The following is a 22,334-nucleotide window of genomic DNA, read 5'->3' as shown; positions in this document are numbered from 1 at the left end:
CACTCCACACACAGGCACAATGTAATTAACCCACAGAACTCATTGCCACAAGATACCATTGAGGCAGAAAGCTTAGCTGGATATTTTAGAAAGGATTAGACATTTATATGAATAATGAGACATCTATACAGTTGGCCCTGACCCTGAAAACACCCAAACACACATTTAACTTTACTCACGTGAGTAGTCCCATTGAAGACTATAGGACTACTCACGGGAGCAAAGTGACACACATGCTTAAGTGTGTAAGATTAGGGTCTTGGATAGGATAAAATTTACATACATTAAAATATGTAAAGTCAGGGTAATTTTGATTTTTCTGAAAGTGTAAAGGAAGTTAAACATTCTTTCTGCAGAGAATATTTAAAACTGACGTTTTTGATACTTTTATGCAGTGTCTAATGTCTCTTTTGGTCCCTATCAATTGAAAACTGAGTCGTCATCAGTCTTCCATCATTAACTAGTGAGCAGGATAACTTTCAAGCAAAATACAAATATACTCATGATTAGCACTATTGAGTCACTAACTGAACTACTTTTTGTTTCCTTTTTGGTACTACAGAAGTCACTTAAGGAATGCACTTGACAAATATTACTGAGGTATTAGATACACAGAATAAGGGCAACAAAGCAAGCACAGAGCACAATCTTGCGAATTCCAGACCCTGGCATTCTGTCAGCTCTCCTACAGACTTCAATCCACATTCACTTTAGTTAACAGTTATTATTAAACATAAAAAGAAAAGGAGTACTTGTGGCACCTTAGAGACTAACCAATTTATTTGAGCATAAGTTTTCGTGAGCTACAGCTCACTTAATCGGATGCATGTATATTGCAGTAGCATGAGAAGGCTACAACTAGTTTGGGTCATGTAGTACTTGACAAGCTCTTCACATTAATTATTTTTTCCCAAAAACAAATAATTCTATCCAGTCCATAGCTTAGAAGTGCTCTTGGATTCCTCACCAACACTAAGCTCTCATATCAGCATCCAAGTTCACCACTTTCTATCATTTCCAGTTGGTTAGAAGATCTGTCACATCCTGGCAAAGATAACCTGGCCTCAGTTATTAATGCCTTCGTCAACTCTTAGTTGGGCTACAGCAATGCAACATAGATAGACGTGAAACATTCAGTGCTTAGGAAACTCCAATTGGTACAGAATGCTGCAGAACGTTTCGTCAGCAACAGTGGCTACCACAAACAAATCAGACCTGTCTTCCACTCACTACACAGGTACTCAATGGCCTAGACCAGAGATAGTCAATAGGTGGATCATGTGCCAAATCGACACCGCGAGACACTTTTGAAGAGACTGCAAAATCTTTTATTTACTTATTATTGTTGGTTTTTTTATATTATTTTCTCTGGAGTCTGGACCTTGACCAAGAAAGTTATACCTTTATGAAAAATATATTGATTACCCCTGATCTAGACCCAAGTATCTAAGGGTAGGTCTCCACTCCAGAATTACTTTGATATATCTATGTCACTCAGTAAACAATTCACACTCTGGAACCACTTAGTTATGCCAACCTCAGTGCCAATGTATACAGGGGTATGCTGGTGGGAGGGTTCTCCCACCAATATAGCTACTGCCTCTTGCAGTGGTGGATTAACGATGAGAAGGTGAGGGCTCTCCCCTCACTTTAGAACATCTGATGCAGTGTTTTTAGTGTAGACCTGCCCTGTGAGATCTGCCAAAGCTCTAGGATGAAGACTGTGATTAACAACTTCTCTTCCCTGGCACAATAAGGGTAAAGCTAATCTGTACAGGAATCACAGAATCATAGAATATCAGGGTTGGAAGGGACCTCAGGAGGTCATCTAGTCCAACCCCCTGCTCAAAAAGCAAGACCAATCCCTAATTTTTGCCCCAGATCCCTAAATGGCCCCGTCAAGGATTGAACTCACAACCCTGGGTTTACCAGGCCAATGCTCAAACCACTGAGCTATCCTTTCCCGCAGTTTGCTCAAGGGCCGGCCCAACAAGACTGTACAATGAACTTTCACAGGAGCTAAGGTCCACCACAAGCCACCTTCTGTTGTCAGTCCAAGGCACGTTTCTCTGACTCTGCCGTCACTAACATGACCATACAGCTACACACATCTGATTAAAATGAAGTCCCACCCAGGAGCCTCTCTGGCACACGGGCCGGGGACGAGAGAACGCGCAGGGGGCAGAGGCTAGCCGGCCAGTGGGACGCACGGCTGGAAGGCGCTCGGATGTTGCGGGGGGTAGGGGCGGGAAGAGCAGGAGAACCCACCCGGGCCAGACTTCCCGCCGCTGCCCAGAGGGCTCGGTCACACCCGGGGAGCGGCAAGAGGCGGTGGGGGTTGTAAACGCCCCGGCCGGGCGCCGTCTGGGCGCTCTATGCTGGGGCGGCACAAAGGACCCGATCGCAACACGAACAGTACCAGGGGAAGGAGCCGCTCAGCCCGGCCGCTGGCTGCAGGGCACCGGCTCCGCGAAGGAGGGGCCGCGGCCGGACCGAGGGAGGGGGCACAGGGCAGCGTGTCTCTGCGGCCGGCCTCGTCCTCCTCTGGGCTGGCCCAGAGCGGGGCCCGGGAGAGACACCCCGCGCGGCCCAGCCCCTCGATGAGGCGGGGCGGCCACTACGTGCCCGCGCATGCGCGCTGCGCTGCCACAGCAGGGCGGTGGGCGGCTTCTCCCTACCTTTGTCCAGCTCCATGAGGGCGGAGTTGGCGTCCAGCTCTTGCTCGCCGTAGCCCGCGTCCGCCAAGAAGGACTTAGCGCCGGAGGCCATCGCGCTCCCCGCTCCCGGTACTAGCTCACAGCACGATTCGTAAACTCAGTGCGCAGCTACCAGCGCCCCTAACCGTCTCCTGCGGCTGCGCATGCGCGATTCGCCACACCACCGACGGGTTTACAGCGTGCGCACGCACTGTCACGTTCCCGCCACCGCGTTTGGGGACGCATGCGCTGTCACCAGCTGCACACCGCACGTGCGGACCCAGCTAGCCTCATACTCCCGCCACTGGGTCTCTCGCACATGCGCAGCGCGCTCCGATAGGTGCCCCTGTGCAGTGACGTGCCACTACCCACCGCCTTCACCGTAGCGCCGGCAGCATCTACCATGGGCAGAGTGGAAATAGGTGTGGTCTCGTGGCCCCGCCCCGGAGCCACCGCCCAATGGGAGGTAGCGGGTGTGGCCTCTAGCCCCGTCCCCGTCGTTCTGTCCAATGGGGAGCGGGAATGGAGTTTGGCGAATTGGCGGGTAGTTCGGGTGGCGGGAGTGGATGGTCGGTGCTGTGTTCGTTCCTGTCCCCGCCGCTGCTTGCGTAACGGGTCATGCTCTGCCGCTCGCTCCTCCAGCGGGCCCAGGCCGGGCCGCAGCGTGAGTAACGGACCGCGATCCACGGGCCCGACCCTCCGCTCCCCGGGATCCGGATCCCTGTCTCCCGCTGCGTGAGCCCGCAGCTCCTGGGATTCCCCGCCCGCTCCGCCGGACACCGCCTGCCCGGCTTCGGCCCCGACGCCGGGGGGTGGGTGCCAGGGCCGCGGGGAGGGAAGGCAGGTGCCTGTTCTCTCCGCGGCGAGCGGGACCGATGCACGGGGTGTGTGTCCCTTGCAGTGCCGCCCCTGGTGCTCTGTCCTTGCTTGGACAGCCCCACTGCTGGGGCGCCCCCTCTCTGGAGAGATCACCCCACGGGTGGCTCTGTCCAGCCCGGGGAGGGGCTCGCAGCTACCTGTGATGATGGGGTTTGTCTGGCGCATCTCGATAAGACGTTTCTAACGCGGGGGGTGTAGCGAATGGTATAGCAAATGCCCCGCACAGGTCGTGGATTCTTCTGTTTAGTGTTCAAATTATGACGAGTACTTCGGCTCCATGACCAAGTGCAGAACCCCATCAACGTGGATGAGTCCACAAAATGTGGACAAGACCTCTGACCCAAGGAAGTTGGTGGGTTTCATTTCAGCCACTCAAAATCCTGATTCATATCAATCTTTTTCTTATTTTTAGGTCTGTCCTTGCAATATCCCCTACAACACCTCTTGGATTGCTATCAGTGTAGTCAGCAAGATGACCACCTTTCTTATGGAGAGATGGGAATGCCAGTTCCACCTTTTGGTTGCACCTTTTCTACGGGTAAGTGTTCTTTTCTGAAATCAAAATACTATGCTAGAGCCAAAGCTGTGCATATGGACAGATATTGTAACCATTTATTTTGAATATTAAGTTTCATAAAGAGTTCCTTATTTTATATCAAGGACAAAGTAGATGGCAGTTAATGACACATCTATTAGAGCAACCAATAAGGTGAACTGAGTAACACTATGATTTACTTTGGTATACTAGAGCTATGCAGCACAATGGACTGTGGGAAGGATCATGGGATTTCTGTGCATTTTAATAAAGTGTGCTCAGTTAAAGAATTTAAATGCATTTACACACTTCAACAGCTTTTGATTTCAGCCTTGTCTAAGGCAAAGTATGTCTCATTAATGTGGAGCTAAGATGTTTGCAGGTTTAAAATTAGGCCAGTTGGTCTTGGTTCATAAGTAACTAGGACCTGGAACAGAGTGAGTAGTAGTAAATAGAAACTGGTGAGGAGGAAGATGTGCTACTAAAATCTCATATGTATCCTTCTTACTAAATAAAAAACCTTTTAAGTCTTTCTGTGAGTGTAGCATAGGTGAAAGTTGCTGGCTTATTTGACAGCTCTGGATACTGAAATCCCTATCTGCTGGTATAGCACTGACATTAGGTGTGCAAGTTTTTCCACACTGCTCCTTTTGCCCCAGTCTCAACCCTGGCCTGGAGGGACCACCAAAGGGTGTAGAGGATAGTTCATTTTTTATATTTATTCAACACTGTGAATAAGGTGACAGTCAGTAGTAAGAGTGGTTGGGTGCTGGCTTTGGTGATGAGCATACCTGTCCATGAGAAATGAACTAAGTCAACTAATTTTCCATGGACCATTTGGCAGCTATCAGATGGCCCTGGCTCTTGACCACTACACATTTGGGTTGGATTTGTACCATCATCCTTGAGAGGAGACTTTGGCAGCTCATTACTAGTTCCCTGAGCAATCCAGTCCCCCTTATATTCTACTTTCCAAATCCAGAGGTCATGCTAAAAACCTCACAGCATCAAATAATGATAGGATATCTGTTTCCTCTGCACTTTGGAATTTGTTATTCTGTCTGCACTATCAAACCATTTTGCGTAAAAGTAATATTTCAACTAACAGATTTATTCAAGGAACAAATATATTAAAGAACCCAAATTACTGTGACATTGAGTTAACTGATCAAATCCAAGACCTTACTGTGAATCTAGGGAAGAAACTCTTTCTAAAACATTTGACTCATAAAAGTTAAGGGGAAATTAAAGGCTCACTTTGCATTTAGAATCTGTAAAATTATGGGATAAAATAAGTCAATAGAATCCTAGAAATGTAGGGCAGAAAGGGACCGTTAGAGGTCAAGTCCAGCCCCCTGCACTGATGCAGGACCAAATAAACCTAGATCACCCTAATAAGTGTTTGCCCAACCTGTTCTGGGCAATGACTGGGATCCCAAAACGTGCCTTGAAAGCCTATTTGAGAATTTAACTACCTTATCATTAGAAAGTTTTTCCTACAATTTAACCCAGGGGTTCTCACCATTTTCCTTTCTAAGGCCCCCTTCAACATGCTATAAAAACTCCAGGGCCCAGCGGGGCAGGGGGTGAGCCCTTGGACATAGGCATAGTTTGACTTCTATTTGTGGGGGCAGGCGCTGCGGCGGCTTGGGCCAGCTCCGCATGGAAGGGTACATGGTGGCAGCGTCACCTCCACCCCCTGACTCACCTCAGTAGACCACCCAGCCTGTCTGAGTTGTGTGTGGTGGGAGTTCAGCTCAAAAAATTTGAAAACCACTCAGGATACAGAGGTAGTTAGGGACTGTGTGCAGGTATGGGGGTAGCTAGGGGCTGTGTGTGGTCAGGGGAGTAGCTTAGGGTTCAGGAAGGGGGTAGCTAGGGGCTGTGCACCAGGAGGGCTCCCCTGTGGTCACTGCTCGCCAAGGGCTCTGCCAGCCACAGATCCGGGTCCCCCTGCTTAGGTGGCTCTTACTGGCTGCATGAGCTGAGGAGCAGCTGCAACCCCAGGCACCAGCAACGGGAGACAGAATGCCGCGGCTGCCCACTCCATGGCACCAGCCAGAGCAGCAGCTACCAGGCTCCGGCTTCCCGCCTCTGACCTGACCAAGGGGCAGGGAGAGGAGGAAGTGGGGGTGTGTGGAGCTGTCCTTGGGACTGCTCCGCTCTGGCACTGTGGGGAGGGGAAGCAACCAGTGCTTGGGGCTTCAGCCCCATGACTCCTGGCTCCAGCCCCACGGTGGAGGGCGCCAGGGCTTCTGGCTTCAGCCCCACGGCAGGGGAGTTCTGGGTTCAGCCCCCCAGAAAGGGCTCAAGGCCACCCAGGGGCTACAGACCCTCGATTGAGAACTGCTGATGTAACCTAAATCCCCCTTGCTGCAGATTAAGCCCATTACTTCTTGTCCTAGCTTCACTGGATATGGAAAACAATTGGTCATCATCCTCTTTATAACACTCCTTAACATATTTGAAGACTTTTATCAAGTCCCCCTTCAGTCTTCTTTTCTCAAGTCAAAACATGCCCAGTTTTTTTAACCTTTCTTCATAAGTCAAGTTTGTTTAATCTTTTATGATTTTTGTTGCTGTCCTCTGGATTCTTTTCAGTTTATCTACATCTTTCCTAAAGTGTGTCGCCCAGAACTGGACACAGCACTCCTGCTGAGGCTTCTCCATTACCAAGTAGAGCAGAACAATTATATCCCATGTCTTACATACAACACTCCTCTTAATACCCCCCAGAATATTAGCCTTTTTTGCAACTACATCACATTGTTTACTGATACTCAATTTGTGGTCCACTACAACCCCCAGATCCTTTGCAGCGGTACTACCATCTAGCCAGTTATTCCTCATTTTGTTGACTTTTTTTGCATTTGATTTTTTCCTTCCTAAGTGTAGTACTTTGCACTTGTCTTTATTGAATTTCATCTTACTGTTATCAGACCAGTTCTCTAATTTGTCCATTCTGATATTCTTTATAAACTACTGAGGCGGCAGGGGACTAGTAATTAGGAATATCTGAGTTTTAATTGTAGCTCTGCCACCATCTCGCTGTAACATTTGGCAAGTCATGTAAGCTTTCCGTTTTCCCTTCGGTAAAGTGGGCTATTCATATTCTGTTATAGAGCATTAATGTTTATATAGTGCTTTGAAGATGTAAATTGCTATGTCAGTGCTAATGACTTTTTCCAAAGTTGTGCAATTGCTGTATATTCTATTTAAGTAATTTGTTTGCAGTTCTCTTTTGGGAAGGAAACATTGAGGTAGCTATTTAATATACAAAAAACATAACTTCCAATCATTTGTCTTTCAGCTTCAGATCTGCAGCATGTACTTGCAGTTGCAAATGAAGAAGGCTTTGTTAGACTTTATGATACTGAAACCCAAAACAGTGGCAAGCAGATCTTTAGAGGTAAATGTAACTCAGAGCAAGATCTGAACTTGATGTAAAAAATGGGCATGATTTGTTAGAAGCAAAAAGCGCTTTTGCTGTGTTGACTAATACTTAAATATGGGCAGTACTTGCATTCCTTCTTTGTAATTTCATGGCTTCTGTTTTTAAAGCAGTAGTGTGAACATGTCCCCAGTATTGCTCTTCTAAACAAATTGTCCTATGTTGCTTTTAGCACCCGTGAAAAACTGTTGTTGACAAGCCACAAAATGTAGTCATTTGAATGTTGGATTAAAAAATGTTCATAGTTCTCTACAAGTGAATGTCACGCTTCAATGCGTTTCCAAGATGCCTACTTTTTGCATGGTCTGAACTAATCTTAGCCTTTGTTTTTCCTTCAGAGTGGCTGGCTCACTCAAATGCGGTCTTCGACCTTGCCTGGGTGCCTGGGGAACACAGGATTGTAAGATGACTTGTGCTCTCTGACTTTATTTTTAGTGCTCTGGTGAACGATGCAAAGAATGACTAAATCTTTTCATTTCTTCCCCTCAAGGTTACAGCTTCAGGAGACCAGACAGCCAAAGTGTGGGATGTGAGGGCTGGTGAGCTGCTTGGCATATGTAAAGGTCATCAGTGCAGCCTCAAGTCAGTTGCTTTCTCTAAATTTGAGAAAGGTAAATGTTCATGTTTCTCTCCCCATTTTTTTTTTTAAAGTAAATCTTAGTACTGATGAGATCTCTGGAGGCCAAAGCCCACTGTTTGTAGCACAGGCAGTGCCCGAGTAGGCTTCCTCACACTGCCCTTCCAATGTGGCTCAACTGTGTCCAGTAGAGACCTTCTCTGGGGTGAAAGGCTGGTTAAGTTTCCAGGACCACTCAGTTTTAGTGGTCTCTGGGCTGAAGTTGTCAACAAGGGTGTCTGTGCTATGTAGTTATACGTAAGGAACTGTAGCAAGGGTGGCCAAACCACAGTTCATGAGCAGCATGTGGCTTTTTTACAGTTAAAGTGCGGCTCGTGGCGCCTCCATCGTGCTTCCCCCTGCTTCTCTGTCCACCAGACTGGGGGGTGGGGTGGAGCTAGGGGCTTCTGCCCTTTGGCAAGGTGGTGGGGCTAGGGGCTTCTGCTCTGAGGGGAGGGGGGTCTCGGGGTTTCAGCCCTCCAGGGAGCACCTGCCAGGGCTTGGGGCTTCAGGCGGTGCCTCCTGCAGGGCTGAAGCCCTGAAACCGGCAGGCGAGCTTGGCTCTTGAACTTCTGAAGATTGTCATATGCAGCTCAGAGGATCAGTAAGTTTGGCCACCCCTGAACTATAGTAAGATTAGCTACTCCTGCATGGGACACCAGAAAGCGATTTAATGCTGGTAACTTCTTGTGATCACTAACCTGAGCCAAATTTAAGCTATTAAAGTTGGAGGTTCCCTAAGTCATTCAATTCTCCTTGAACATTCATATGCTACTATCTTCAGTTATTGCCTGTGGGTCAGTTGTAATAAGGAAAAACCCACCAATCTCCTTTGCCAAACAGTACCAAGCAGCAGGCTGCCTTTCCTCAGATTCTAAATATACCACCTTAGCAGTGAGCCTGCAGCCTTGAGATGTGGTTGCCAGGTTTAGGGCTAGGACAGGCAGATGACGCAGGGCATTGTCACAGAGATGGTGCCACCCTGGCTTCAGTTAATCTTCTAAAATGAACACTTGTAACTTTTTGAAGCTAATAAATATGTTTCCCTCAGCTGTCTTCTGTACTGGAGGCAGAGATGGAAACGTCATGCTCTGGGACACCAGGTGCAACAAAAAAGGTAGGTGAGCTTTCAGAAGTGTGTAATGGGGCTGGTGGTGTGTATTGGAGCTTATTCTTTGGGGTTGTTGCAGTTTATTGCAATACAGGCAAAGCCCCTTAAACAGGACATGAATTATTTGGGGGAAAAGCTGCTTTAGTGGGAGAAAGCCAAGGATCTGATTTTTCTGTATTTAATGGGTATTACCACTTTCATGGCACTCTCAGATTTACCTAAGTCTCTGTATTGATATGTTTTGTGGGCCATAATTACAGAAAAGTAGGGCTTGAAAGGGACCTTGAGAGGTCATCAAGTCCCACCCCTAAGATGAGGTTGGACCAAATAAGCCTTATCCCTGACAGGTGTTTGTCCAGCAATTCTTAAAAACCTCCAGTGAGTGGGATTCCACAACCTCTCTTGGAAGCCTGTTTGATAGTGTAACTACCCTTATTGTTAGAAAGTTTTTCCTACTATCTAACCTAAAGCCCCCTTGTTTCAGATTAAGCCCATTACTTCTTGTCCTGCCTTCACTTGACCCCCCATTTTGTAGTTGTGTATTTGATTTTTTTTTCTTTCCTAAGTGCAGTACTTTGTACTTCTCTTTATTGAATTTCATCTTGATGATTTCAGACCAATTCTCCAATTTTTCAAGGTTATTTTGAATTCTAATCCTGTCCTCCAAAGTGTTTGCAACCTCTCCCTGCTTAGTGTCTTTCAACCAGTTGTACACCCACCTTTATGGTAATTACATCTAGGTCACGTTTCCCTACTTTGCTTATGAGAATGTCATGTGGGACTGTGTCAAAAACCTTACTAATATGAAATCGCTTGTCTTGCTTCCCCCCATCCATGTCAGAAACCATGAAACCATGTCAGAGAGGAAAATAAGATTGATTTGGCCTGATTTGTTCTTACACAAATCTGTGCTAGTTATTCTTGATAACTCTGGGGCAAAAATTGGGGATTGGTCCTGCTTCAAGCAGGGGGTTGGACTAGATGACTTCCTGAGGTTCCTTCCAACCCTAACCTTCTACGATTCTATGATTCTATGAACCCTGTTATCCTCTAGGTGATTACAAATTGATGGTTTAATAATTGGTCTGTTGTTCACAGTTAGAGTTGCTACAAATTGTTCTCAGCTGCTGATCAGTGCTTTTGCTGTCCAGACTCTCAAGAGGCCCATCTGGAGGAAACAGCTCTTGGTGCATGCTGTTCTCCACACTTCCACTGTGCCTTTGCTCTTGCCAATCAGTTGGGGACTTCAAATCACCGGATCAGGCAGGGGAAAAAAAATTATTAGAGAAATGTCCAAGACCAACCAGAAAGGAGAGTGTGTGAGGGTTAGGGCTGTGAGCTCATAGATGGCCTAACTGCTGTGATTTCAGTGAATACTATCAAAAGAGGAAAGATCTGATCCAAGAACTAGCTGCCCGAGATTTTACTTTACAGTTGTCTGACTCTCATGCAAGAAATGATGCCATAACATTGGTTTTAAACCTGTTCAGCATTGACACATGGGCAAGGCACCCTCACTAAGCTGCACCATATGTGACAGAACTCAGGTTAGTTGTAGACCAGTCAGATGGCTTTGTAAGGTGCTCAGACACCACGATGATAGGTGCAGGAGTGATGAATGAACAAAAAACTGAGTCTCCTCAATGAAATTTATCAGCTTCATTGTACTTGGAACCAGACTGGAGAAAGCACTACAAACGTACTGTGGGAGAAATCCTGCACTGGACTAGATGATCATATATATTTCCCTTCACAATGTAGCTAACATTAATGAAGTGCTATGTAAGTGCTAACTTTTAGAAACTTGACACACACTGTATTTAATAAACCTCATGACTGCATGTTGTTAAATCAACAGGATTTAAATGTATTAAACTGATACTTCAGTGAAATTAATTGTAGAACTCACTGTCCTAAAGGGCTAACCATGGTTTGCACTTCACTTAATCAGGAAGAATTTAACCTATTGAAGAGTCCTGACTGAATGGCAGCTATTGCAATATATGCTCATGTTCTTTATTTCCTGCTTCTATTCAGTGTTTAAAATAACTGAAAATGCTTGTTTGCAGAGTATATGAATGAAACTAAAGGTCACTCTCAGTCAATTCCTAGAATGTATTTCCACTCTGTGTCTATTTTTATTAAAACTGTGGCTGTAAATGGGAGCTAATCTAGCAGTAATAAGTGAGGCTTCCTGGAACTGTCTTTCAGATGGATTTTACAGGCAGGTGAATCAAATTGGAGGAGCCCACAACATAGTAGACAAGCAGATACTCTCCAAACCCAAGAAGAAAAAGCAGAATCTCAGAGGACTTGCCCCTTCAGTGGTAAGAATTTGGAAGGTGAAAGAAATCTAGGACTCTACTTCCCAAGATAGCATTTTGTGTTGTGGTAGCTTTGCAAACTAATGAACAAGAGAGCATCTCGACTGGGGAGAGCTATCTAGTTTGAATGGGATAGAAATGCTGATAAGCTTATCTTCTTCAAAGCCTGATCTCTATTGTTGTTTTATAACCAGACACTGTGATCAATTTGGCTCACCTGTGTTGGAAATTAAATATGAGATCCAGTTATCCTTGAGCAAATCATATGTCCTTTCTTCCCCGGGTATGTGCTTGTGTTTTTACTTTGGAGGGATCAGTGCCCAGCATGACTCCATTCCTAGGCTTCTAAGATTTTTCAGGAAGCTATTGACACAGTCGTGCTTTTATATTTATAACTCATGGGAGTAAGAGTTGTGCCTGTTTCATCCACTAAATGCAATGGTGCGAGAGCTCTACTATGTCTAATCTGCGAGGAGTGTTTTCAAATCTGAGCCCAATCCCATTGACCTCTGTGGGAATTCTATTTGCGAAGGGCCTTGAACCTGGTGTCCTAAATTGCAACTAGCACTCCTGGGCCTCCTGCCTATGGTGACTAACTTGCTGGGCAACAAAAACTTGTGACCGTGGTGGAATCCAAGGACTGAGCCACTACTAAAGCAGGACTCTGGCTGGTTAACAGTTTGGCAGAACTCAGAATGAATCTGTCTGGGAGGAAGAGTGAACTGATTTCCCAAACATTCATGCTGGCCTTGAACTTTGCAGAGAATCTCTACTGACTGTGACAGAAAACAAATAGCTTTCTTTTCCTTTTAGGATTTCCAGCAGAGTGTGACAGTGGTGCTGCTTCAAGATGAACACACCCTTATCTCTGCAGGAGCTGTCGATGGGTAAGGAGAGAGAGAATGGATGTTTTTCTGAGCTAATCTGAATTTTCCTCTCAGTGTCACAGGCAGAAACTGAACAGAAATTGTAGGGGTCCCAGTAGATTTTACATATTGCTTGAATCGCAGTAAATTGCTGGTGAACATCTCAAGTGTTACTGACTGTCCATCTAACAAAATCTAGAGTGGACAATAAGAGCCATGAATGGTTCTAACAGGAGGCAAGCTCACGCTCTGGTATTCTGGCACATGGGCAGATGAGATGCCTTGTTTAACTGCCTAGGAAATTCACTCTACTTGCCAATTAGAAAGGTCTCTAACCATGTTAATTTTACATCTAAATGCAGCTTGATAGCATCACTTTTAAGGAAGCAATGCACTATAATAGCAATTTTTCATCTGTAGAGTTTAAAATTCTTCACAAAGGTGGGCAGGCATTTCCCCCATGTTACAGGTGGGGAAACCGAGGCAAAGAGCAGCTTGGTGGCTTTCCCAAAATCACTTAGGGTATGTCTACACTGCAGTTAAACACCTGTGGCTGGCCCATGCCAGCTAACTTGGGCGCAGGCTGTGAGAGTGTAAAATTGTGGTGTAGATGGCTCAGGCTGGAGGGTCCCAAAGCGCAGGCTCCTGCCTGAGCCCGAACATCTACACCACAATTTTATAGCCCCGTGAGCCTGAGCCAGCTGATGTGGGCCAGCCACAGGTGTCTAATTGCAGTGTAGACAAACCCTAGGAGGCCTTCCGATCCAGACCAGTGCTGAATCTGCTGGATTGCATTACGACTTCTGAATGTGTTTCTTACGCCTCCTTACTGGGGTTTTAATTAGTAGAGCAAGCCATGAATTTTTTAAAAAAACTTGGCTTGGAAAGAGCACTCCTGTAAAGGTATGTTAAAATTATGGTCCTTATGTGACTAATCTCCTTAAAAGCCTGGTGTCCTAAAACGGGTTGTGATGGTGAACCCAAGGTATTGCTGCCTTTCATGACAAGTGATTGAGTTTTCTTTTAAGCTTCATAACCAAGTACTAGATGGATGCTGTTTTAATTGTTCTAGCACCTCCATTTTTGTTTAGGGAAAGCTGTCAGACTACTGAGTGGAAATCTTATTCTTCAGCTAATGAGCTGCGCGGGATAAAAAAATTGTTGAGTTACAGAGGGTGCATTTTTGGGGTGCCAGGTCTGTTGGTATATCTTGGAGTGCCAATAAACTGTCCTGGTTAATGTGGAGATCACCTTCTCAGGCTCTGATCCTGCAACCACCTCCATGTGGCCAGATCCCTGAACACAAGCAGAGTGCTACTGAAGTCAACAGGGCTGGGGCCCACCTGCATGGAGCTCATTGCTGGGTGAGGGCCTTCATGACAGAGGCTTGCTCCTGGAGAGCAAGGAAGAAGCTTGAAGAGCTTTTTCAGTATGACTGTCAAAATATCAGTGCATCCTCTTTATTTTAGTTTTCATCTGAGAAAATTAACTTAGTTTGTTATTTCACTGGGTCAAATTACATCTCAGTTCTCTCTGAAACCTAATTCTTGGACTGAAAAACTTCCATGCTTTAGCCTTAAATATATTCTGTTGGTTGCAAAAATAGAACATTCTGGAAGGTGAAAGGCAGTCAGTGACTCCACTGCCTAGCCCAGCAATCTCAGTTGTCATTCTCTCAGCAGGCTTTTGCTCTGGTTTGCTTCAGTCATGCTGCATTTCTAGATTCACTGGGTACAAGCAGTGGGGAGCCATCCTCTGATTGCTGTAGAATGCTTTTATCAGCTCTGTGTAGCAGGTGTAGAAGCTGAAGATGCCTGTATCTTGAATTTCAGTGTAATCAAAGTATGGGACCTGCGCAAGAACTACACCATGTATCGGCAGGATCCGGTGCCGTTCAAGTCATTCTGCTACCCTGGGATCAGCACTCGCAAACTGGGTAAGCAACTGAATGATGTTACTCCTCAAAGTTGCAGGTTGATCTGAAAAATGATGTGAAAGAAGATGACTTGGAGGGGGCTCATGTCTTGTGTCAGTGATTTCCAGATCTGACTGGCCTGTTTTAGTAGGACTTTTTTTTTTTTAAACAGCCAGTACCGGAAAGTCAAGCTTTTTCTCCTGCTTCTGTATCACCAAACCAGTAATAATAACTCCTGTGGGCCTTTCCAATGGGGTTGCACAAAAGCAACTGGGTGGAGAACATGGCCCTGCAATCTGAACTTAGCTAACTTGGTGATGATGAATGAGCTAAAACCAAATTCAGCTCCTTCTTTCTTTGCTGTGTGGGCTCTGTAAACACAGTAAAACTTCTATTGGTCAGAAAAGTAAGCAGCTCTAATTCTGAATACACATAGGGAGCAGATCTACTGAGTAAGAAGTTGCTATTTTTACATGGTAACTTTCTTCACTAGAACCGCACTTTAAGGCCCAGCTTATTATAAACAATCTTTATTTTGTTTCTGTTGCTCTGCACTTACGCTGATTAAAATCCTTGTATCCTAAGTCCACAAGAATAGCATACTGGATCGGACCAGTGCTCCATCTAGTTCAGTATCTTGTCTCTGACAGTATGAGTCCAGTACCAGCTGCTTCCAAAAAAGATGAAAGAAATCCTGCAGCAGGTGTGCACACAGGGAACGCTTTCCCTTCCCTGGAACCCTAACTAATCAGTTAGAGGTTGGCTTATGCCCTGCAGCATGAAGTTTTATGTTCCTTCCAAAACTCTTGGTGGTTATTTATTTAATCTTTTACTGTTTATATATCTGGATGTTCTTGTTACCCATGTAAATCCAACTTTACAAATGCCAGTGAGATTGCTGCTTTTGAAAGTCCAGTTTATATAGGTGAGATGGATGGTTTCTAAACTTCTCCTTAAAGTCTTGGGAGAGTTCAGGGGTGAGAACATCCCAGTAACGTCACATGTAATAGCGATGCCCAGAATTGTGCCCAGAAGCCTTCTGTTTGTTTTCTTGGAATTACTGGTTATGCAGACCTTCTTTTTCTGTCTCCAGGATATTCTAGTCTGGTTTTGGACTCCACTGGTACCAGTCTGTTTGCTAACTGCACAGATGACAATATTTACATGTTCAGTATGACAAGTTTAAAGACCACTCCAGGTAAGAATGATACCCATGGAAACAGCTGCCAAATGGCTAGACTGACACTGTAAAATGCAGCTTCTAAGCTTCAGCCACAAGTTAGGCACCTCCTAAAATCTGGGGTCAGGATGGCTCAGGGCATTGTTAAAGGAGTACAGACCTCTTCTTGCAAATCTAGTTCAAGTTGGGTCCAGGTCAGTAATGAAAGTAAAGTTGATGCAAACGGATGATGATTTGGTGGCCTGTATGAAATTAGTTTGGTCTCAGCCTGGATATCCACACCACACAAACCACCATTACAACTGGCACTAACTGGAACCCTTTGTTAGCAGTTTTGGTAGAGAGTGCAAGGATGTGCAAAGTTTATTCTGTCTTTTAACCCTTGAAGACTGAAGTGCCATTTGTCTATCTACCAGGCACAATGTGGATAGTAGCAATGCAAACTTTCCCCATCACTTGTGCCCTGTTTTGGAGGGACTGCCTGAAGGAACGAGAAGCCTACTTATTCCTTTGTATCTTCTGAGACTGCCCACAAAGAGCATCTGTTACAATATCTGTTCTTGTGATGTGCTCAGATCCGTTGTGATGGAGTTGGGATAAAAATTAGGAACTGAACTAGGGCCACTAGCTCACTCAGGCCATGTCTACACTTACTGGAGATCAACGCTGCTGTAATCGATGCAGTGGGGGTTGATTTAGCAGGTCTGGTGAAGTCCCGCTAAATTGACGGTAGAGTGCTCTCTGGTCGACTCTGGTACTCCACCAGAATGAGAAGAGTAAGGTAAGTCGATGGGACGCGAGAGTGTCTCCTGTCAATGCAGCGTAGTGTAGACACCAGAATAAGTTGACCGAAGCTACCTCGGCTCCAGTTACATTATTCATGTAGCTGGAGTAGTGTAACTTAGGTCAATTTACAGCGGTAGCGTAGACAAGGCCTCAGAGACCACAGCTACCAGATTAGGAATGTTTAGCTTCTGGTCATTACCCCTGTAAAGCACACTTTACCCAGTGAGCTCAGGGTTGAAATGTCCCACGTTCTAGTGCCATCTCTGAACTCTAAAGTTTCATTAAGACTTAATGTATGAGGACAAGAAATGTTATACCAATAAAATAAAAACCAGCAGGGTCTTATTAAAGGGGATAAGACAAAATGTCACATTTATTGTGAATACAAAAAGAATCATAGGCAGTCAGTTATAGCTATAACATTTCATTAAGTTTCACATTCATTCACACGTTCGTTCATACACACACACACACAGGTTCTGCAGCTGCTGTATAGTTCCCAGTCCTGAATGTAGCTTGAGTTCGTGGCTTGGATTCGTAGCTTGTGGCAGCTAACTGGCCAGGAAAGCCGGACACAAGGAAGAGCTGGGTCTCTGTTGGACATGCACCGATGCCCTTTCATGTTGGCAGCAGAATGTTACCCTCTAAGTCTTCCATCTCACCCATCCTTTCTGTAGGCTTTAGTTTGAATCCAGAGTCTATAGGTCTTGCTGTGTCACCCTGCTTCTGGGTTCCATGTGATTGATCACCCGTCAATTGCAGACATGACTTTCAGCCTAGGACTTGGCTTTGATGTTTCTTCAATGTACTTTTGTTCTTTTCTTTTGAGGGTGGATTCCTCTTACTTTGTCAGGGCTGTTGTCTGCATCTTCAGCTGTTGGGTGTTTACACTTCATTTCATCAGGACAGGCTGGGGTTGGAGGTTGATTCCATCATCTATACATACCTCATTCACATATCTAAACTAAACTAATAAGATTACAGCAGGGTTTTGCAAAAATAAAGGTTGCAGCAAGCTTTTACAAAATGGAGTGAGCATTTTAAAATGGAATTTGAGTTACAATAGAGACAAGTATAAGGAATGGCAAACAGTGAGCAGAAGTTACAATGTTGAAACAGTGTAAGTTTCAGCGATTTAAGCAGCAATTGGATTGAAAGTGAAACTCAATTAGCCAGTTATTGGGGTACCTGGGTTTATGAATGAATGTAGTTTCATTCATAAAACTTTACTTATGAAGTTATATTAATAAAGTGAACAATTAAAAACAATTTCATTGATCAGTTCTACAGAAATGCATGTGGTCTGATGATAAATTGTCTCAAAAGATCTTAAGACATCACCATTCTGAGTTGAGTTTTTATAACAGTCCCCAGAACACTCCTACACTATATGAGGTCTTCAGCAGGGATCCAGACTATCTATTCAGATGGCTTTGGCTGTGCCTCTGTGACCTTTATGCTAACACAGTGATTAATGAATTGTGATGCACAGAGCTGCTTCTGTAAGAGACTGACAAATGCTTCACCGCAATAAGCAGTGACACTTCTTACTAGATGTAGCCCAGTCAATGGCATTGTTTTAGAGACTTTCCAGAGACTTTTCTTAGTCACTCTGCCAACAGAACTCAAAAGAACAAGGCCCCACTCTGTACCCTCTTCAGGAAGACAGCCCAGTGAGAATGCTTCCAGAACTGAGCAGTAGTGGCAGTTCTCAATATTACCAGATTAGCTGTTGATGTCAGATATGCTATTTCTCAGTTCTGGAAGCATTTTCACCAGGCTGCCCTCCTGAAGGAAATTCCCTTCCCTAGGTGTGGTCCTGCCTCTTCAACAGCACAACACAGGGGAAACATAAGAATGGCAAACCTGGCCACTCGGAGAAGAAAAATCACGCATCAGATTTCTGTGCTAATGAACGTACAGACTGCGGGGGGAGGGAGGGAGTGTTAACTAACCAGCAACAGCACTATCATGTTAATTTATCTTCAGCTTGTCTCCATACAACCATCCTTAGGTATAGTTTTGTTTAAATAGTAGTCATTTCTGTAGAGAGGGCATAAGATTGGGAGGCTGGGTGAGGAGGTGTCTAGAAGGATCTTTTATATTTTTTTTTCCTACACTGTGCATCATTTTCGACCCCTGCACTATGAACAGAAAGTCTGAGTTCTAGTAATACTTGCTGTGCAGCCCTAGGCAAGTCATTCCATTTTTCTGTCTCCATTTCCCTGTATTTAAAATGGAGATGTTGACACTGATGACTATCCCCAAGGAAGATTAATTAGATAATGTCTATATAGAGCCTTGAACTTACCTATTCTATACAAAAACTAAATAATTTATAATTCCTGTATAAGGTTTATAAATAGAGCTGGGCAGATTTCTTCAGTTGAATAGTAAATTCCTAGACAAATGCAGTTTCAGGGAGACTATTCCTGAATTGGTGTAGAATTCAGCAAATAGTTTCGGCCACGTAAAAAATGAGGGGTGGGAAATGGGAAAAGTCAGCTGTTCCTTTAAAGATTTCATTTCAGAATGAACTGGTTCAAACTGACATTTTGTTTTGAAATAATGGTTCCAGTCAAGCTGAACAAAATTTGTTTGGTTTGTATGTTTTGGTAACAATCTGAAAAAAATCAGTTTTGGTGTGAAATTAAACACATTTTTGGGGCATTTTTCAGTTCAGCCACAAAATCAATTATGCACTCAGTGCTAGTCCTAGAGGGACAGGACAGTCTCCAGTCTGGCTTTTGAATTTAGTCAGTAGCTTCTATTAACTTGTATTCATTAGGAGGCAAATCTTGATTTCATATTATTGGTTGCAAAACATTTCACTTTTGTTTCAAAGAATTCTCAGCCCAACAGAATGTGTCGATCCTATTCTGAGCCCTGCAGAGGGCAGCAGACTCTTGCAGATTCACTTCAATAATTAGAAAACCAGCAGGATCTGCTGTTGCTTTTCTTTTTGTAGCTCTGTCTGAATCAATTCTGTTCCCTTTTAATTTGAAGGAGGAAGTAGGGAAATGGCTCTTCAGTGGGATCTGTCCCTGTGGCCAGCATGCAAGCTCATGCCGCAGCCTGTCACTCTGTATACTGCATTGAACCAAAAGCTAGCAAGAGCCACAGGATCCAGCGGGGTGTGGTGACCTTTGTAAATGCAAGTTCATGAAATACTCCAAATACAAACAAATACCTTTCTATTTGTTTGTATTTGTAAGTGCTTTGGTCAATGAATTGAAAAGCTTGTTAGTTTCATGGTAACTAAACACCTGCTAAACTGCTACTCTAAGTTCTTACTGTCTTGCTGTAAATCAGACACCACGACGTTCACAGTTCGCTTCCTAGCTCCGTATGCCAGTGTTGGCAGAGGGCCTCAGTCACACATCATGCTAAATTGGGTAACTTGCCCTTTCTACCTTGATAAGAAGCCCGTGTGCAGAGTGGCCGAGTGCTCTAGATCTGTGTGCTGCTCCCGTGTTGGCTGCTGGAACTTCCGGTTCTTGGCATACCAAGGATTGCAGCTATTCAGGGCAGTAGTTTCAAGGCTTAATAGTTCAGGCGAGGTGTTACTGAGACTTTAAAAATAGGCAAGTGACCGTTGTCTCTGAGCCAGCACATATTCTCCTTAAGAAATAAAGCACTGGCAGGAAGAAGGGGGAGGAGCAAATGCCTCCTCCACTGTTTCAGTAGAAGCCAGGTCTTTAGCTAACAACAATTACTGGGTTCCCCATTCTTTTGGGGGTGGTGCAGAGAGCTGCACTCGTGGCCCTGAGAATAGGAGACAAAGAGGCTGACTGAGGGGCCTGGGCTTGGCCCAGAGAAGGTCTTTGCCTGGAGCTGTCACACGGGAAGGAGAGGATTTAACAAAGCTATTAGATGACTGCACCACTGTGCTGTGGAGGGGTCAGTTTATAACAAAAGGGAATGGTGCCCTCTGCTAGCTAGTGGATGAAACTTCAGGCCCTAAAGCAAGGGAGTCTGTATAACCACTGCCTTTTGAGCTATGTGAACAGGCAGGAAAAGCCTGTAATGTCAGCCCTAGTTGTGTAACCAGGTGAACTCCAGAATTCTGTTCTGAGTTTATTTATTTTTATTACTTTTTTTTTGTCTCAGTGGCAGTCTTCAGTGGACACCAGAATTCCACCTTTTATGTCAAGTCCAGCACTAGCCCAGATGACCAGTTCCTGGTTAGTGGCTCAAGCGACCAGAGTGCCTACATCTGGAAGGTGAGACACTTGAAAGAAACCCAGACACAAAGCCCCAACCTGATGGCTCAGAACTGTTCCCTTTTCTCCTTTTGTTTGCTCTCCACATTCACATAGCGAATGGAGATGAGTGGGGAGGAGGGGTCCCATTTAAAGCAGCACAGGCTTAGTTTCTTGCATGTTGTGCCCAGAGTATACAGCTGTCAAACTTGAATGTAACTATTAATGTAAAACAGAGCTAACCGCCCGCCACCACTATGTCTCTCATCACTGCTGATTATTGCAAGTTGCTGATCTTAATCTGGCTTTAATGGGCATTAAAATCTTCTTTCTGTTTATTCAGCAGCTATGACAGGTAGAAGGTTCTTGGTTCATATTTAGCAGTGGTACACATTAGTGGAGTCTAACTGCTTAATTGTTTTAAGGGGCACTTTTGTTTTCCAGTTCATAAGCTCTTGCTTCAGACATAGCTTTTTCTCATGCTTAATTTGCAATAGTTAAAACCTTTGTATTATGGCAAGGGCTCAGCCAGAGCCTTCAGCAAAATTCCGAAATGTTGGCTGACAGCTGAGGAGCTTAGTCACTTGGCATCTCTAGCTGATGTGTAGGAAATGCAAATGTCATGTTAATAGCAGGGCCTTCAAAATGAGAGAAGTTCTGTTCCTCGCTGTGTCGTGTGGGGAGGGATTGTTGGGTTTCATCCACACAGGAATGTGGATAAGAGAGGCATTCTCAGACAAAGAGACAAATGGGTAGAATCTTTAGGTGACTGTTTGTGTAAGTTTTTTGTGTAACTCTTCAGATTATGCTGTTTAATGCTGCAATGAATTCTGGCTGGGATGTCTTTCAATACCATACTAGTGTTCCTGGGGTAAAGTTAGAAGCATATTGACTGTAAGAGCAGGAAATCAGTGAATTTGGAGTCCTGCGTCTTAACTGGCCATGAGACTCTTTTTTTCTCAATCTTAGAATTATTATTGCTGTCTCCATTTTACATTAGCACCATTGGCCTAAACGCAGCCACTCTCATGCAGGAAGCTCCTGCCGTCCCTGATCAATATTGCGCACATACACACACACACACACACACCTCCCTCCCTCCCTCCCTCTCTGTATAGTTATAGTTCTCTTACTTGGATTTTCTTATCCTGGCAGCTGCCCTGTGGTGGTGGATTTCAATAGATAGGAACCTATTTAAGTACCAACCACAACTTAATCCACATTAGGATGAATCGTCACTTTCATCTCTAATATTGTGGTCCATGTCCAAACCCTTTGCCAGCTCCCCTCCCCCAAGTAACCCTTTCATGGCACTGTGCAACCTCTACACTGTCTTCTGTTCCTCAGAGGCAAAATTCATCTCCTTACAGGGGATAAGAGAGAGCTATTTAAATGTGACCCACCTGACCTATATCCAGTCAGCCAATTGGCTTCAAACACACTTGCACGAGCACTTCTGAATTCCTTGGTTTACTTGTATTCACTACCAAATGATGTATTTGATGTGATGCTTTCACTCCTGCCCACACCTAACTCAGTATGTACCTTCTAATATCAGGCGCTGGCAAAGTCAGTTGTCCTAAAATCGAATCTGACCTGCTTTCCCGGCCTGGTCTCTTTTCATGATGGGTTTGGAAATAAAAGCAAAGTTAGGAGTTCAGAGTATGTACAACTGCAGTCTTGGCTCAGGCTCGTAGCCATTTTGGGTCTGAGAGAAGCGTTCTTGTAAGGTTCGTGGCTGCTTATTTAGGAGTAGCAGCGCCACAGTGATGT

General features: G+C 44.8%; 2 protein-coding genes across 3 annotated transcripts in view; one reads left to right on the top strand and one right to left on the bottom strand.

Annotated features, from left to right (window-relative positions):
• The window catches only part of INTS7 (integrator complex subunit 7), a 36,255-nt gene extending 33,318 nt beyond the window's left edge, over positions 1-2,937 (bottom strand). The window contains exon 1 of the mRNA XM_048843112.2: positions 2,679-2,937. Coding sequence (XP_048699069.1) covers positions 2,679-2,769 — 91 coding nt within the window. The 5' untranslated portion in view covers positions 2,770-2,937. The remainder of the gene's footprint in view (positions 1-2,678) is intronic.
• DTL (denticleless E3 ubiquitin protein ligase adapter) overlaps positions 2,691-22,334 on the top strand; it is a 33,420-nt gene continuing 13,776 nt past the window's right edge. Inside the window, exons 1-11 of one of the 2 annotated variants that reach the window (XM_075127097.1) lie at positions 2,691-2,786; positions 3,988-4,113; positions 7,421-7,519; positions 7,900-7,961; positions 8,052-8,172; positions 9,229-9,294; positions 11,500-11,615; positions 12,426-12,499; positions 14,311-14,414; positions 15,487-15,591; positions 20,470-20,582. In XM_075127097.1, the coding sequence (XP_074983198.1) occupies positions 4,071-4,113; positions 7,421-7,519; positions 7,900-7,961; positions 8,052-8,172; positions 9,229-9,294; positions 11,500-11,615; positions 12,426-12,499; positions 14,311-14,414; positions 15,487-15,591; positions 20,470-20,582 (903 nt within the window). In that variant the 5' untranslated portion in view covers positions 2,691-2,786; positions 3,988-4,070. Of the gene's footprint in view, positions 2,787-3,216; positions 3,361-3,987; positions 4,114-7,420; positions 7,520-7,899; positions 7,962-8,051; positions 8,173-9,228; positions 9,295-11,499; positions 11,616-12,425; positions 12,500-14,310; positions 14,415-15,486; positions 15,592-20,469; positions 20,583-22,334 lie in introns of those variants that run through there. The other variant, XM_048843121.2, reaches the window with a different exon arrangement.

This window comes from Caretta caretta, chromosome 3 (genome assembly GCF_965140235.1).
Source record: "Caretta caretta isolate rCarCar2 chromosome 3, rCarCar1.hap1, whole genome shotgun sequence".
Lineage (NCBI taxonomy): Eukaryota > Metazoa > Chordata > Testudines > Cheloniidae > Caretta > Caretta caretta.
This window is presented reverse-complemented; position numbering and strand designations above follow the sequence as displayed.